The 19,226-nt window shown below is 35.9% G+C and overlaps 1 protein-coding gene across 2 annotated transcripts in view; it reads right to left on the reverse strand.

Moving 5' to 3' along the window:
* The window catches only part of FBXL17 (F-box and leucine rich repeat protein 17), a 461,969-nt gene that overhangs the window by 142,665 nt on the left and 300,078 nt on the right, over nt 1–19,226 (reverse strand). For both annotated transcript variants that reach the window (XM_033110526.1, XM_033110525.1), the window contains one exon: nt 15,043–15,119. In XM_033110526.1, coding sequence (XP_032966417.1) covers nt 15,043–15,119 — 77 coding nt within the window. The remainder of the gene's footprint in view (nt 1–15,042; nt 15,120–19,226) is intronic.

Raw genomic sequence — 19,226 nt, forward strand, 5'->3', positions numbered from 1 at the left:
CGCAGAAGAGGACTGCCTGACCCTGCCCTGTGGCAAGCTGAGGTTCCCCTGCTTCATCCTGCTGTGCCCAGGGTGGTCTCTGATGGAGAAATGTCTAAATGTCTAGTTGAATCTAGAAAGACCTCATGGTAGGCAAAGCACCAAAATGTTTAACTTTTAGTTTTAGGTCTACGTGTAAACCAAGGATAAACAACATATGGCTCAAGTCATGAACAGATTAATTTTAATAACGTTTTAATTTATTCATTCATTCAAGTATATTTTAGAAGGTTCATTGTAGCTGCTCTGTGATAAATAGCCTGTAAGATAAGAAGATGACGAATAGGGAATACAATTAAGTGGCTAATGCAGTTGTTAGTGGAGCTGGTTCTATTTGAGACACATGTCGAGTGTAGAGCTGATCTGGCTTGTTAATGGATGTGATGAGAGGCACAAAGAGAAGTGAGGCATCGGAGACAGCTCAGTTTTGGCTGGAGTAACGAGGTGAATAGCGAGGCCATTCCCGGAGTCCGAGAAGACCAGTAATGGTTTTAAAGAGGTGACAGAGACGACAGTGAAGAACAAACAGCCGTCTACTCTGCCTTTAGATTAACCCACTGAAAAGTAAGTGCTTACATAAGCCAGTATGGGGAAAGGATGCTTTGAGACTAGTGATAACATGGGTCAGGTCTTACAATCAGCATTACATACTTAATTCCTTTTATGGGAACAAGGGATGAATAAAGAAGAAACAGTAGGAAAGGCAAAACTCAGCTTTCAGTGTGCAGCACATCGTGTGTTAAATTGAAACAACCCTGAAGTTCAACTTCCTTCACTGTTCAAGGAGAAAATCCTTTACTATATTCTTCAGGATAAAGGATTTGCAACTATATGGTGCTTGAGAAATATGCGATTGCTGTAATTTAACTCACTGTATGTGGGCTTCAAGATGCACAGTTGCATTCCAAACCAACTTTTAAAGAAAATTGCATGGAATTTTCAAGACATCCAGAGCGTTCTTAAAAGTTATGCAGAGAAAAGGGACTTTGGATAATTATGAATTACATTTAGCGCTACCAGATTGCAGGGAACACTCTTTTTGCCTCAGTGTGGTTAGAATTACTGTTGACAAAGTTTTAATTCACATTTTAAAAGATTTAAGTGGAAGAATATAGGTCACAGAATTTTCATTCACTGTCTAAGTATTACTAGTGGCAGAAAGCAAGCTTTGTTCGGGAAGGTCCAATTTTGGCCCTGGAGTCCATCTTTTCTTTAGCAGCTGGGAATTGAGTATGTGTTGGTGAGCATAATCTGGCTCTCAGTCAGTCAATCAGTGAACTGAACACGCACAGTTAGAGACCTGCCTGGCGCAGAACAGAAGCTCAGTTCAGAAAATACGAAATGAATTTGTGAGACAGACTCAAGTCCACACAAATCATAAATTACAATCACAAACTGGAAGGGATTCGATCTTTCCTAGCAGGTTGTAGATTTAGATAGATTTGTAATAGTCCAAAAATATACTACACAGCTCCAAAGCCTAATTCTGTCATTTTCAACTGGTTTCCTACAGTTGAAAAAAAAAAAAAAAAGTAAATATTTGTAGAGCCCAGAGCATGTAAAAAATGTTTTAAAGTATATATTTACCATTAATATATACCAGGAAACCTGAAGAAATTATACTAGGTGTCTAATTTAAATGTTATACCTTAAAATAACTAATTTAAAAGTATATGCTATGTAGGCCATTAAAAATAAAGACCACTTTCCTGAATAAAAAGTTAAAAATTCTATTTTTGCATAAATCTGAGAGAGCAGATTTCAAATCAACAGTCTATTTAGCAAAGACGTTAAGTATGAACTACGTGAGAAAAGCAGCATAATTGTGGCGCAGCCTTTTCACATAATTTCTGTGTGCAATGCGGAGGCTCTTTCTTCAATTTGTGCTGTTCGGTGCTCCATTTGTCCTCAAGGGCCCCCAGCTCTAGAATCAGTGTTTTCCTCCACAGAATGATGAATGTGATGGATGATATTGACACGCACAGCACACACTTGTGTGCATTCCCTGAATTTGTGCTAGCCCCCAAATCCTGGGGAAGTAAAACAGCATGGCAGCAATTTGGGAGGAATATGCAGATGGGGAGTAGGGGATTGGCCTTCAGAATAACGAATTTCACAAGCATGTAAATAATTAACAATGTATTGTATCCTGGTAAGTACTACACACCAGAAGCTGTGACGACAAAGAGTCCACAAACTGTGTGCAAATTTCAGCATGGCTGACGGAACTCACTCCTCTTTCTGCCACTCAAGAAAATTTTATCAGAATCCAAGTGAGTGGAAAGGGGAAATCACTGAATCTGTTCTCATTTATAATTTTTTAGAAAGTAAACCATTCGCAAACCTTGATTGCAAGGTGTGCTGTTGTAAAGGAAAAGTTGAAAAACGAATGCTTTAGAGGATTTCACCCAATTTCTTATGTAAATCAGAGCAGAAGGGATGAGTCTCAGAAAAAGCCAACCACATTTGCCTCAACACAAAATAGGACTGATTAAATTTCAAACTCATCATTTATTTTGTAAAGCTTAAATGTTAAGCTTCTTCCTGCTGTACAAAATTGGCTTGAATCTTATTTATTATGATATATATGTGTATGTATGTATGCTATTTTAACTATTATGCGTTGTTATACTATATATATTATCCTCATTCATTTAAAAGAAGTTGTTGGTTACTATAGGATTTAAATGACGGGACAGCCAGATGGCTCAGCTGGTTGGACTGTGAGCTCTGAATAACAGGGTTGCCGGTTCGATTCCCACATGGGCCAGTGAGCTGCACCCTCCATGACTAGATTGAAGACAATGAGCTGCCACTGAGGTTCTGGAGGGGTGGCCAGATCACTCAGTTGGTTACAGCACGAGCTCTCAACAACAAGGTTGCAGGTTTAATTCCCACATGGGATGGTGGGATGCACCCCCTACAACTAAAGATTGAAAACGGCAACTGGAGTTGGAGTTGAGCTGCGCCCTCCACAACTAGATTGAAGGACAATGACTTGGCGCTGATGGGCCCTGGAGACACACACTGTTCCCCAATATTCCCCAATAAATTTTTTTAAAAAATAAAGGATATAAATGACTTAAAATTTCAAATACATTGTCCTCAAGCATGTTCAGAAAGTGTCATTCTGGATGATGTCGGCTTGGTCATGAGCTGCTTCCTGCATGACCTTCTTGTCCTCAGTCCACCAGAGAAGAATCTCTGGATTTCAAATCACAAATCTGACTTTCCAAGACTGACTCTAGAGAGACTCTCCAAACACACAGAGGGCAGGAAAGGGGCAGGAAAGGGGCTGGATCTTATTAGGATATTATTGTGATTTTAAATCTAAAAGAGTAGAAGAATCCTTTACAAGAGGAAATAAAATATCTTCAAATCAAAACTGCTTTCTTGGAGAAGATCCTACAGCCTATGTGAGGAAAGAGATAGGAGGAAGAAAAAAAGTGGGAAATTTAACCTAATAAATAGATAGAGATGATTAAAAATATGGCACAAGGAACAATCATCCAACAGTACTTAGGTAGTTTTCTACATAATTTTCTTCTGCTTCCAAGAATTATTTACCCTATAAAAGTATCCTGACAAGCAAACTTTATATTATATCAATATTAAAGGAGTTAAAGGCTGCAAAGATACATAAAACAAATAGAAAAGTACCATAATTCCCTGAAGACAGAGAGAATCTTCTTCTGTTTACTCCTTATTTCTAATTTTTAAAAACCTCCTTTCCTCTGCCCATGGCCCGTCATTCTCGGTGAAAGACATGTTGCTTTCAGGCATTCGGCACACACTGCAGACAGAGGCACACAGGCTGTATGTAGCAGCCATGTCAATGCAACACAATTGTTTGAAAAGTTGAAAAGTTCAAACTATTTATTTAATGTCATGCAGAGAAACCCAAGAAAAAGAACACATTTGACAGATGAATTCTAGATGATTGGGTCTTACAAGCCCAAGGGAATGTTTTGGGATAAGGGTTAAAATGAATAGTTTAATATTAAAGTTAAAAGCAAGTTTGATTTATTTAATTAGGAAATTAAATTAACAAAACTACCTTTTTGCCTCGGGAAAAAGTTCCACTGAATATCTATCCTAAAGTAAAATCATTAAGAGAATTTGTTCAATTCTCTTACTCCCAAAGATATGAGATGGAAACAATATTAGCCCCGTAATAAGATCAATATGTGAGACTCGACAGGCTTGGGAAGATTGGCACCTTTCACCGTGAGAACAGTGTTCATTCTGCACCAAGGAAATCCGCCAGTTTTCTGCTCTCGAGCAGGTCACTGACTGACACATCTAGTTCTTATCTATACATTGAAGGAGAAACTGAACTAGAGCAGTGTTTTCCAACTTGCTGGTCATTCTAGTAAGTGATGAAATCAATTTAGTGAGAGTTCAACAAGCACATTAAATGCAAATGTATTTTTCACTGTAAGATGAGGAAGTCTGAAAGTCTCTGAATGAGATTAGGTAAATCTGCAGAGTTTGAATACTTTTCTCCTTATTTCCAAATGGGTCCAAGGGGTCCAATTTCAGCACTTACTTAAAACAAATGCAGAAAAATCTGAGACAAACAAAATCAGAAGGAAATCCCCAGAGAGCTGATGGAGTGGCTAAAGTATAAAACAACTTCTCCTTCCTGTGTCCCACCCCTAACTTTTCCAAAAGCATTAAATGTCGGTAGGATTAAGAGAGTGTTAGTTATAAGAAACGAGAAGTTTCTAGCATGTCGGGAATCCCTAAGTGAGGATGCTTTAACACCCGGGCTGATGTCGCTGAGCTGTAAACGCGAAGCTTGCACTTGTGATGAGATACAGGATAGGTTTTGAGCTGGAGGAATAAAAGGCAGAAAAAATAGTGATACAAGAGTCAGAGTGTAGCACACACTTAGAAGATGAAATTTGCAACAACAACAACAAAAGCCTAATTCACTCAAAGAACCAGAGTTCTTTAGAAAAACAGCTGATGCCAATGTCTCTAGCATGAAATGCACAAAATGAGCCTGGTATATCTTGACAAAATCAGTCTCTGTCCAAAGGACAGGGAAACCAACTTGAAGAAGCACCCGATAGCAAAGATAGGACTGTTTGAGCATCAATAAGAAAAATGACTGCAATGGACTTTTGAGTTTATAGTGATAATTAAAGAAAACAATAACAACTCCTCGTTGCTCACCTTTGGAGGGTGATGGAAACCAAATTAATCTGAAAACTGGTGAAGAGAAAAAATCATATATTATTCCTTCCTTTCCTATGTAAGCTGAACTCAAGTAAACCAAAAAGTCAATAAAGGAAAGTAGCTCTTAATATAAGGAAGTCCTGCTAATACATGTGAAGAGAAAGACTGTCTGGTGAGGCTTAATCCTCTCAGTGTTAGTGGATCTAATGATCAGTGCTAGACATACAGTAAAATAAATCATTTTAATGTTTAATTTCTATTGTCCTATGACTGTTTCTATCATTTTCTAATGGGAAATTTGGCAGATGTTTGTTTTTATTGTTTTGTTTTGTTTTTTTTCCAAAATAAATCAGATGCCAAGAGTCTTAAGTAGGCTAATTAACCAGTAAATAGTGCAGAAGATTTAGTCAAACGTCAGCTGGGAAGGGCAAAATTATCTCAGAGAGAAGGTAAAACCCTAAGCAAGCACTTGTCAGTGGAGGAGACATGGTTTGACGCTTTAGAAGGAAGGTGTGCAGCTCCGGGCTTTTTCCTCCCTTTCTGCTCCTACCTTTTGTGACATCTTAGAAAACGAGGAGCATTAAAGTTAAACAGCATAGAGGGGACAGAGAGCAAAGCCACACTGAGGAGACATTCGGTTGTGACTTCTCAGAGAACATTCTGGGAACAGGCTGTCCTACAGGAAGAAAAGTCATGGGCAACTGAGGCAGATGACACCACTTCTGAGCTCAGGTTTAAGGAAAATGAACTTAAGAGAACAGTTACTTACCGTGTTTCCCCCAAAATAAGTCCTAGCCAGACCATCAGCTCGAATGCGTCTTTTGGAGCAAAATTAATGTAAGACCCGATATTATATTGTATTACATTATATTATATTATATAATTATATTATATAAGACCCGGTCTTATATTAAAATAAGACCGGGTCTTACATTAATATTTGCTCCAAAACTCGCATAAGACCAGGTCCATAAGACCAGGTATTATACTATATTATATTAGACTCAGTTTTATATTATATTAAAATAAGATCAGGTCGTATATTAATTTTTGCTCCAATTAGAGCTGATGGTCCAGCTAGGTCTTATTTTCGGGGAAACACAGTTATGTTTTTGAGAATGGTACAATTGCATATCTCTACAAATATCTGCACTTTAAAAAACTGCTATGTAATTATGTCATTTGGTGTTGGCTAAAATGGCTTTTAAATGATCATTTAAATGAAGAAATTATCGCTATAGGAAAAGCAGAGAAATGTGAGAAGTCATCTGCACATAATCCAGTAAACGTTTGGTAATGCAGAGATTTTAGCTCCAGCTTTGCTAATTAAAACCTGTCTGGTCTCAAATTTCTCATCTATTAAAAAAGAGTAATAATATTTCTTCTTCCTTCGTAAGTTTTTTTTTGTAGTAATTTAGAAAGGAAATGTAAGAAAAATCTTGAACTCGTGAAGAATTATATACAGTTTGGAAATTATTAAGAGAATATTTGTTGACTACATGAATACGCATTGAACATCAATTGAAGTCTACCTTCCAGCTAGTGACTGTTTCATCATAGCACGCAACTGATATTTGTTGTCAGCATAACAAAGTTATAGTGAATGAGCACATTAAACCTATTAAGGTCTGTAACTATATAATTAGATCTCATGGGATAACTGCTTTGTGACATTGGTTTCTTTATACGCAGATGGGCAAAGATGGTAGTATAGCATTCAGTTATATTTTTTAAATTCTGACAACTGGGAAAACCCAACAAAGCTTTCTAGTAATAAACCTAAGCATCTCACTGACCTATGAGTGATAATGCAAGAGACCAACTTAATATTGAATCCATACCATTACTCACAAACTATGTGGACCTGGCCCTTTCCAAGCCTCAGTTTCCACATCTGTAAGCTTGAATATTAATACTACCTATCTAAAGTAGGGTGTTTATGAGGTTCAATGAATAATGCCATAGAAAAGAGCCAATCAATATTAACTATTCTATCATTATTATTGTTGTTATGAAAGTTTACATTTCACTTCTTGCAACTGAACTGGATACTTGATTAACAGTTAAAACCCAAAGTAGTGTTTCCTTTTATATATGTTAAGTAAAGTTGTTACCATGGGAATGGTGAATAAGACAGGAAAAATTGAGATGAAAGTTGGAACTTAACCTGAATTTTCAACTAGGATATTTTCATAAAGTTTCTTCAAAATTTGCCCGTGTGCGCTTGTAATCACTTTGGATGATTTCTGTTCTTTCTTTAGATTAACCAATACATACAAACTCATCCATTCAGACACCTGTTCTTGCTCCGAGCCTTTCCTGGAGCTGTACTACGTCAAATGCCCTTCCTTCTCATCTGTCCTCCCATGCTCCTACATCCAAAATCTTTCCCCGATGATTTCTATCTCTAATGACCCTGTCCTCCTGAGCCCCTGTATCTTGTAGAGCCTTTTCAAAATTTGACACCATCATATTGCTAGATATGTTAGAAACCTTTTTCACTGCTTATTATCTTCTTTCTCAATGTAAGAGTATGTACTTCTCACCCATCTCTGTATTCTCCACAGCACCCAACCAGCACACAGATAGTAAACGTTTGCCGAACTAAACAAACACAAAACCAGTGCAGAAAAAAATCCCAGGAGTAGAAAGGAATTGAAACATCATACAGATCAGTTCCTTACCCAATGCTTCCATCTTTCATCATCCTCCTCAAGAGATTATCTTGGCTTGAATAACTCCTGTAATAGAGAAATCACTACCACTCAAGGCATCTATTTTCAAGAAGTTTTAAACATTGGGAAGTTGCTTCTTGTGTGAGATACTGGAAATCTCGTATTATTGCAATTTTATATTGGTGTTCACTGCAGTCCCCTTTAGCTCTACTCATCACTGATATAATACTGATAATGATGAATAATCATTCTATTCATACTATAGCATAGTACAAAGGAGACAAATGCTTAGTCTGCATACTCAAGGGTACTAAGCAATGAGGGTTGAAGATAGAAACTCTGTGAAAAATGACTATGTGATTAAAACAAATTTCTTTATCTGTAAAAGGACTTCTTCACAAGATTAATGTTAAAAACAGCTCATTAAAATTAAAATGAAACATTATATTTTAGAAATGATAAAAATAATTTAGGAAAAGACAGTTGGAAAGTTTTTATTTTAGTTAATTGAGTTAAATATGGAAATTTAGTATTTAGTTATAAAAATTAATTAATTTGGAGCAACAATATATATACCTATATATATATATATATATGAGGTCTGACAACTAAGTTCGCGAACTTGTTGCAACGGTGTTGCTAACCTTTTTTGATATCACAGAGATTATTCATTATGAATTTGTACCAATAGTAACCAAGTTTACTATTTGGAAGTGCTGAAAAGGCTGCATCAAAAAGTTAGACTAAAACAACCTGAATTTTTTGCCAACAATCATGGCTCTTGCATGATGACAATGCACCAGCTCACATGGCACTGTCTGTGAGGGAGTTTTTAGCCAGTAAACAAACAACTGTATTGGAACACCGTCCCTACTCACCTGATCTGGCCCCCAGTGACTTCTTTCTTTACCAGAAGATAAAGGAAATATTGAAAGGGAAACATTTTGATGACATTCAGGACATCAAGGGTAATACGATGACAGCTCTGGTGGCCATTCCAGAAAAGAGTTCCAAAATTGCTTTGAAGGGTGGACTAGGTGTTGGCATCGGTGCATAGCTTCCCAAGGGGAGTACTTCAAAGGCGACCATAGTGATATTCAGGAATGAGGTATGTAGTACTTTTTCTAGGATGCGTTTGCGAACTTAATTGTCAGACCTCGTATATTTGGAGGTATAAGAAAGTTTAGGGACAAGCACACAGAAATTGGCCCATTTGTCTTTTAACTGTAGGCTAGAAAGTTTCTTAATTAAAAAAAAACAACAAAAACTATTATTTATAAAGCTAGAGTTGGCCTTTGAATTGGTTAGGTTACAGAGTATTTTTTTGAAGAAATGTCATAAGAAGTCCTTCTCAATGGATTTGAGATCTGTAGCCTATTATGGCAAGATGCATCAATAAGGATTGTTATTGTTCAGTCTTTTATTTCAAGGTTATATAGCTGCAGTCTTAGGGAATAGGGAAGAAAGTCAACAATTTCTTTGTTGTTGAGCAAAAAAAAGTGCATTCAGAAAAACATAATTGAATTCAAATTTTTTGTGAAGTCATGACCATTACTAAGAAGCAGGGGAAAAAAAAAAAAGAAAAAGAACAGAATACTTGCTAAGTACAACAGTAAACATATAAATCCATTAGTGAGGAACTCCAGGAATGAAATAAAGAAGTAGAAGTGGAGAGAAATAACTTTTAAGATGTACATATAAAAAAGGGAAATTTGAAACACTAGAAGATTTAGCAATTTAGTACTATTTTGTTAGAAACAATATAAGGTATTTATATTTAAATGATGGAATGAAAAGCGTGAATAGTCAATAGTAAACAATAAGACATTCTTTTTTGACTTGCAAATGTATTTTCTAAAGTTCTTTTCTGTCACTTGATAACTATTAGAGTTATTCCTGCTGACAAAAGGAGCTGAATCTTAACCAGCAATCTTGGAGCTGCTTGAAATACAACTTGAAAATGAAACAAAACATAAAAGGGAAATCCAGGATATTAATTTTCAATGGAACATCATTGTATGTAATACATACCTAATACTATATTTTTAAAAGATAATATAGTAAAGAGCAAAATTATTTTTGGTATGTTTTTTCTTGAATAATTTATCAGTGTTGGTTTGGCAAGAAAAAATGAAGCACTCTTGTGACCCAGAATGCTTGTTGGGATTTCTTTTTGTTTCTTCAGTGTGGTTACCTTGATAATGTATCCCAGGCCCCAACTTGGGTTAACTCACAGCTAAAGAGGTCTGATATCCCAAGAAGAGGTTGGGATTGTACAACCTATGAATCTTTCAATAGAATTAGAAGGTCAATAAGACTGGGGTGAGGCGTGGGTTACACCAAAACAAAGATTAATGTCAGCAGGCCACTCCCTGCCATTCTTCTTGTCTAGCAGAAAGAGATGCATTACTCTTTTTTTGTTTAATAAGCAGGCTAGCCCTGCTGTCCAGATTCCACCAGAATGAAAGTTCCAGGAATGTAGAAACTACACAGGTACTGCATCTATCACAGAGCCCAGCACATAGTAGGTGCTAAATCAATATTTATTGACAGAATGAATATGTATCTTGTCTGTCATGTGGCAGACCGACTGAAATTGACATCTCAAATGACAACCATGGGGACAGAGACCTCTTTGATTTGGCAGACTTTCTGTCCAGAGCAATCCAAAAGCTTTTGTGGAAGATTTGGGTTAGCTTTACAAGTCCCAGATCAGGCAGAAGAGCATTAGAACCAAGCAAAATGGACGGGCAGCCAAAGGCCACCTCCAGGGAGAGCAGTCCCAGGGCCTGTGGGAATGACAGAGCGGAGCAGCCTGTGGGGGAGCCTTGGGGTTGTCAATGACCTTGGAGGCCCCAGACACCAATGTCAGTAGTTGAGTGTTTATAGTCCTCTTTAATTAAAGGTTATTTGACAACTTGAGAAGGGAAGCAAAAAGATATCCTCTAGAGTGTATTTCTAAAGCCCTCAGGGGTGCTAAAGTCAAAAGAAATGTGATAACAACCCAGAAAGTAACCTGGGTCCTTTTTACAACTGACCCCTGACACAGGGTCACACCGGTAAAATTCACTGTGGAGACACTAATGGAGATTGGTGCTGTGTTCATCCATCTCATTTATTACACCACATGTTCTGTGTCCTGCCGCCAAAGAAAAAGCCTGGTTCTGACCTCCATGGGCTCAAATGACACAGGTTGATTATAAGTGTATCCTTTTAATCTTAAGGATATACTTTCCCAAAGGAGGAGAAGTTTCAACAGAAAAGTGTTTGAAGGTGAGCGGAAAGGAAGGTTAGAAACTATTAGCTGACATATTATTATTATTGAAACAAAGAAAAGCATGAGGGGAACCAAGAGAAAATTACGCAAACAAAAATGAAGGTTACAAAGACAAGAGATAGGGCAGACACCTAACAGAGCATACTAAAGAGTTTACACTTTTGCTATAGCTTTCTTTTTATTCCCTACTAACTAGAATCTGATTTCGATAGCTTAGGCATGAAGTCAACGAGGCAGGTATAGACTAATATAGATCAAACTTCTAAGTAATCACTCCCACAGACAGAAAAGCCACACTTGGAGGAGGAGGAGGGCTGATTCTCCTTCACAAAAGAGATGATTCTATTATAAGAACTGCCTACTGGTGTAAGTCCCCACCATGCCACCAGGAACGACACAGATGTTTTACATTCATTCTCACTACTTTTTATGGTGAGTATTGTCATGTGCTTAATAGATGACAAAACTAGGAGGTTAAGCAACTTGCTCAAGGTCACAAAGAAAAGAAGAGGCGGAGCTGGAATTCTAACCTAGTCTCTGACTCTTAAGATTGAGTTTTTCCCCCCACTATATTGCCTGTACCATATACTTGTGCAGTGATAGAAGAGTAACAATATTAGATTTCTCTTCAGGGAGCAATTTCTCAAAATTGCATTTTCCATTTAGCTGTGCCTGAATTATTGATTTGTTTATAATTGCTATCCTTTACCATAAAGACCTATGCTCAATTTGGGGTATAAGAAGCCTATTAGAATGATCGTTTTCCTCGTGACAACTGTATCGTATATACATTAAAGTGAACATAACTTCATAACAGCCTGGCCAGGTGTTGCTAAGTATTATAATATCACATTCAACATCTGTGAGAATCTTGACAAACATTACAAATGTTATGCCGGGCAAGCTGCTGTTTCTGAATTAATGCATCCTGCAAAAAACACCCAAAATCTCAGTATACCATACTGAAAGCAAGTACAAACACGCACCATGGAGAAAGGAGGTGAGGAGGAGACTAGCTGGGACATGAGTAAAAAAACCACAGGAAGCAGAATTAGTGAGTCGTCTCTTGAAGTATGAAATTCTCCCGGTATGAAGCAGGTGTACGTCAGATTTTACCATTTCTAAGTAGCCTCAATAATCAAATAGCTCTATACAGTACGTCTCTATTTATCCAGTTAAAGAAGGAACAAGGTGTCTGTTTTTTCTCCTTAAGATTTAGAGTTAACATAGGCTAAGGGATCACAGGCAGCCTCCCCTAGCAGAGCAGTTAGCTGCAATAACACACTGTTTCTCTGGTGATGATGAATAATCCTTTTTGCTGTCTTTTTGACAAAAATTATGCATGTGTTATTGGCATGGTACCAGTGGAAAGAAAGATGAGCTGAGCCAGCTTTCAGTAATTTGTTTCAATTTTATAATCAAATAGCAATTATATTACCATCTCATAAACTATCGACCTTTTCCCCTCATCCTCAACTGTGCGCCAACATTTTGAAGAATAGAACCAAGAGATGCACAGAGACTTTCACCATGAACCCTCTAAATACCTAAAACCTCAGAAAAGAAGGCAGAGAGACTGGTGGGACAGAGAGCTTGAAAGCTGGAAGGACTGAGATATGAGAAAAATCATGATAGATTTCTTGTCACCATGAGGGGAAGTGCCCCAAATGTTAATTCCTGGTTCCTCACAACTGGATTTGACCAGTTGTTCTCAAATTTGGCCAACATTAACGTCACTTAGGTGGGTTTTACAAACCATTGCCTGGGCCCCATCTCCTAGAATTTCTGATTCCTGAGTAAGACTCTGCCATCGGTATGCTTTCAAAACTCCCCAGGAGATTCTAATGGGCAGAGAGGGTTGAGAACCACTGACCTAAATAATTCAGAGATACAAATAAACATAAACCATATTAGCAAGGCTTCAACATAGTTTTCACGTCACCAGAAGAAAAAGAAAAATTCTACAATCTCAAAAGACCAGAATATGAGACTATCACTAAACAATAACAATAAACAATAGTAACAACAACAAACCAAGAATATCTTCTCAGATCTACGAAAGGAAAGAGGGTGGAAGAATTTGTGTGAATCTTTTCTCTGTTCTCCTCCCACAGGAAAGCAACATGTATCAGAAGCACAGAACGCTCATCGTTAAACAGGATGCTGGGTGCACAACAGAGCACGAAGTCAGACAGTAATATCCCATTTTACAAATGAAGCAACTGAGCCTCAGAGAAGTGAAGGAACTTCCATAGGCCAAAAAACAAAGAACAACGATAGAACTTAATCCCAGATCTGTCTCAAGTGTAAAGCCTTTTCTCTTCTCCCTATCTTCTGGAACATTTCTTTGCACTGGCTAACTTAACAGGTGCTGGAACACAGTCTAATTTCAGGAACAGTTTCTACTTCAGGACCTTGAAGAGTTCATTCTAAGGAACCCAATCAATAACTCTCCTGGCTATCAGCAATCTGGCATTAGCAGTGGACAGGTAAAAGGGAAGAAATATAAAATATGGTTGCAGGGGCAGGTAGTAGACTGATGGTAAAGGAGCTTGAATGCTAAGTAAACAGTTTGGAATGAACGAGTGAACTAGTTAGTTAACACATCTACATGCACTGAGCTTATGCCCTGTGTTGTGTACAAAAAACCCTCTAAGGCTGAGACAATAGGGAGGTATTGGAGGTTTTAGAGTTACTCCATGTAAGTGAGAATCCAATATGCCAAACCAGAAAACAACCTACAAGGAAAGAAAAGCATACCAAAACACTCCTTTTGAATGATATAATTCGGAAAAGCCCAACAACTCAGAAATATTATGGATTAATCCATAATATTTACTATGGATTAATCCATAATATTTACTATTCTCAAAAAATAAACTCTGAAAAGAAATTAGGGTTATTTGAAAACCAAATCTTTTTTTATGTTATTTTTATTAAAGCTTTAGGAGAGTTTTTCCAAAGGATGAATTCAGTAGCTGATAAAATGCAACTCTCTCATCCAGGGCAGATGGTCATCATGACATCCTAAGACTGGATTCATTTATTAGCATATGTCAGAGTTAATAATTAAAACTTAACAGATTATTAGTTTCCCTCAAGATATAATAGAAAGCACATTCCCAAATATAAGTGAACAAATTAAAAAAAGAGAAAAGGAAACCATTTCAGTCTCCCATAAAGCCAAATATCTGGATAACACTGTGTATTTTAATTAAATATACAAATTAATAAGAAAAAATACATAAAGCTGAAGAAAAAAGAAAAGACTAGGTTATTTTTCTTTATTTCTCCAGCAGGATGATTTCATACTTTTCATATTTTTATAGAACTTGCTTTCCTCCATTTTAAAGGGATACTAAAAATTAAGATAATTTAAAATCTTGCACACAAATGTGTACCATTTGCTTCCTATATCTCTAAACGTGTAAGCTTCCAGTGCTTTAAAGAATTTAAAGCATTAAGACGTTTGGCATTGGAAAGTCAGTAGGAGTGCATTTGAAATGACATTAAATTAAGCATATCAGCTCGATGTAATAATTTCTGTAGTTACATTTCTTATATCAAATACTTAATTATCTTGACATTTATTTTCACTGTATAGCTTTTAGCCATTCTTTTTAATCCTATGGGAGTGTGTGTGTGCACATCTGCATGTGATTGCATGTGGTGATAAATTTATACACATGTTCATTTTACTCTAGTACTTAGTCTCATGATTTTTTGATTTTTTTTTTGGTATGATCAGAGAACAGATAAAGATAAAAAGTCTCCATAAGATATTCCTCTTGGTTTTTTTCAAACTCTTTCAAAGATTTCATAACTTCTTATTCTTGAAAAAGATTAGGACAATGGCTCATTACATACCATAATCTGTGATTTTACAGGACACCAAATACAGCTCTTTCAGGTTTTGTCCTTCCTTTGCAATGACCTCCACACACCTGAAACACACACAAAAAGTGGTGAGTTACACTAATGCATTTCAAGTTAAATTAGCAAGAGTTTGGCCACGACTACAACAGGAAGAGGTCAGCGTTTGATGAATGCCACAGCTCTCTTCTTTCAACAAACCTCTTTCAAAACGTTTCAGGAAAAGGTATTATATTCCCAGCTTTAAACAGAAGTGCTCTAATACCTAAATAACTTTAATTAAATACATTTATGACTAGTGCATCTTTTAAAATCAACACAATGAGAAAAGAGATTTCTATAAGAGTAATGTTACATTTGGTAATAAAAGGCTAGTAAACATATGCTATATAATGAATGCATGTCACTTATATAATAAAATAATATACAAATAATTATAATGAAACTCTAGAATATAGATGGATGGTCATTAGAGGTGGATGGTAATATTGCTCGTGGTTCAATTATTGATGTAAATTTGGTAACACTGAAACACTTTTTTGGTGAAATTTTATTTAACATAAAATAAAAATGTTTTAAAACTCTATAACATATTGATTATAGAAAGAAAAACCTGCACGCATAACTTTAACATCTTTTACTTTAAAATGATTTATTCTTAATATTTTAAATGAATTAATGTATAGATAGAGGCCATTTTAATAACATAGACATATATATGTAAGATTTATAGTCTTTTCTGGTTTAAGATAAAAGGTTTTCAAATGGTGCACTCTGCTCTAATAGCCCGAGCAGAACATGTAGTACAGAATTGAATGAACTTTTAAAAATAATGATTAACAACACTGTCCATTTTGTGGCTTGGTCCCCTATAATATCAGAAAAACGTGCACATAGTGACACATAGGCATATGCATCCTTCAGTGCAGTTCCTGTTTTAATCTTTATAAATAACAGATAAGAAAAAGGGTAAAAGCAAAAAGAGTCATTAACCTTTTCTAGGAAATAAGGATCAACTAACTTGATACCTATGTGTATAATCCATCAAAAAATCCCTAAGTATCCATCTCTGTCTTTCAGATATTTTATTTGCTGTCTGGCTTATTTGTAGGTATCTTCATAAAATGTCAGAAAATTTTATACAATTTTATTTCTCATAATTCATTGTTGAAGGTTAAATTAGTTATGGAAAAGGCGTATTTTTCTTTTAAAAACATTTCTATAGAATATTCTTTTAATGGAATGATAAACATTTCCAAGTTCCTCAGAATAACTGAATAAGCATTCAGGCTATTTTTAACTGAATAAGCATTTTGGCTATTTTTTTTAATTAAATTTATTGGGGTGGCATTGGTTAGTAAAATTATATAGGTTTTAAGTGTACATTTCTAAAATACATCACCATATATTCAATCTTCCATTTTGGCTATGTATAAAAAAAGATTTATAATAAAAATTCATAAGGTCTTACGTGGCTGCAAAAGAAAACTTAAAACATTAACACAATGTAATTATGATTGGTACAATTTATTATGAAGAGAAAATTTAAAACCTAATTCCATGTCATTTGGCTTTAATGTAACATTTGAATAAACTCATAAAAAAGAAAGGATAAAGGCAGAAATGAAACATTACTGGCAACAACCATGTTTTATATACAACTTTAGAAACAATTTTCCCATGCTAAGGATAAACATGAAGGCCCTAGATGATTAGAAAACATTAAATGGTTACAAAGTAAGTCTGGCTACTTTCTAGCATATCAAAGATAAATATCTCATTGTTCTCCATCACCTACCAAAAAAGTTAGCAGATCCAATAATTTGTATGACTACCACAAAATGAAATAGTGTTTAAATAATGTTCACATCATTTATTTTGTTTTTGTGCTCTTTTCAAATAGTTCAAAATGTCTGATTTTACACTTGATTATGAAAAATCACTAAACAAATGCAATATCCTATTTGTGTTCCTGCAACTTTATTCCGTATTAGATATGCAAGCACATATGAACATTAAAGATACACAGAGCAAACTACAAACAGCAAATAGCACAAATTGATTTTACTGTACAAGACAGATCAAATGCTATTTCGTAGGCAACAAGAATCGGCATTCATATAAAATAATTAGTCACTGGATGAAAACTGTCCTAAAACTGATGAAAGGCCATGAGCATCAGGTTACATCCCTACATGACACAGAACAGTTATTGTACACAGATACTGCCAATGTATTTAGTTTACTCAAGAGGTAATGTCTGAGAGATGACACATGATTAGAAGTAAGCAGTAAGTATCCTTTAGACCAAAAAAAAAAAAAAAAAAAAAAAAAAGAGAGAGAGAGAGAGAGAGAGAGACAGAGAGAGAGAGAGAGAAGATAACTATAAAAGCATTTTGCTTTTACAAAGGATCATCTAGAATTTTTGCAGTTTTTGAAAGTTGTTACATACAGTTTTCAAATACTTTTAATTCCAATCTGCTAGAAGTTATGTATAACATAGAACTAGCCTTCAAATAGAAATTTATGGAGGAAAAAAACTATTCTTTGGAAGAGTTGTAGGAAAATTTATTTTTTTAATTTAAATATCACATAATTTACAAATGTGATATTTGAGGGTAGAAACCACAAGTCCTGTGAATGTGGATTGAAACTCTTAATAAAATATTAAAGCACAAAATTGCTTCAAATAGTTAAAATAGCTATTGTTTTGGGAGCTGAAAATGGAAGTGGTTTGTATTATCCTCTTCCTGTAAATTGGGGATGATGGAACCCCGCATCAGGTCCCTGGCTGCTGCCTGAAGCACTGTAACTAGTCCAGGTCCAGTTTTCCAGGCAGCCTGTGGTGGTAGCAGGTCATGGTGAAACACCATGGGTGGTGACTGTCCTTTCTTCCGGAAACTGAGTCCATTCTAAAATATATTTACGGGAAGTACCTTCACGTGACACAAGTTTGTGGACCACATTTCCTCTAAATAACTCTATTCTGTTTTGCAAGAGCCTTGGCTATATTAACATGAGAGCATGTCCCGGTCCACTGTATAGATTGCATGGAGGCAACAAACAAGGTAGTAAAGCGTAGTAATTACTTACATTTAAAATTATTCAAACTACATGTAGTCACGGAAGTTTTTAAAGAGCTGTGTTTAAAATAGTGCCCATGAAAGAGAGAAATGTTTGCAAAGTGACCATCTGTAAGTGAGAAGGACAGTGCAAGAACCAAAGACCGCATTTAAAACCTCTGCTTCTCTATTCCCTCTTCGAGTCACAGATATCACATAGGAGAATATTCTTTATTCTCAGTGGTAAATATAGTTTTGTCCCTAGGAGCAAGCGACGAGTCTCTAACCTCACAATCCCAAATTCAATTTTTTAGCCATTCTTGCCCCACCCAATCCCATCCCCACTGTCCCTAAGGACAAACCTCAGAATACCATATGACCGGCATTCTCTATGGGTCAGTGCTTTTCAAGATTTCCCATTTCCATGCATGACAACCTGAGGAATTATAAAATTCTGAAAAAGAACTATATCCACAGGGAGAATAACAATTTGTAAGATTATCAAGGAAAAATTCATAATATAGTAAAATGGCATAGTGGAGAAAAGAATATCAAAGACTGTCAAAGTAGCCCACGAACATCAAACACAAACCTATTAAACCATCTTCCCAAGTTCTGAGAAATAAAGGGAGACATGTCGTAACAAGAGAAAATAATCTTCCTCTAGTCTCATCTCCATGAAACCACAGAAAAACCGTCCACCTTCTTTAGAGCCCCACATTATCATTCTCTATACAATGAGGGCCTCCATGAAAAATTTCTCCGAATCAAATGCCCTAGGTTCATTTAATATTTTTCAGTTTATTCTGAATCGCCTCTCCTCAGATAATTTTCTTGCTTTTATGTTTTGGCAGGGTTCTGAAAAGAATTTTTAAAAATTGCAGCCATTGTAAATTCTTGAGTAACAGCTGTTGAGTACATATATATAAACTCCTTTAGAATACTGAAAAGGGCCAGAAAACCTGTTCCAAAGCATCCAGAATTGTTTTTTATAATAATGTAATTTTATGCTCACTTGCTTTTGATAATATTCAAAATGCACCTGAAACATTTGATGAAATTTAAAAAGCAACACAAAGGTTTCTTTTGTGAGCTATATGGGATTTTTTATTTTTT

This window comes from Rhinolophus ferrumequinum, chromosome 7 (genome assembly GCF_004115265.2).
Source record: "Rhinolophus ferrumequinum isolate MPI-CBG mRhiFer1 chromosome 7, mRhiFer1_v1.p, whole genome shotgun sequence".
NCBI lineage: Eukaryota > Metazoa > Chordata > Mammalia > Chiroptera > Rhinolophidae > Rhinolophus > Rhinolophus ferrumequinum.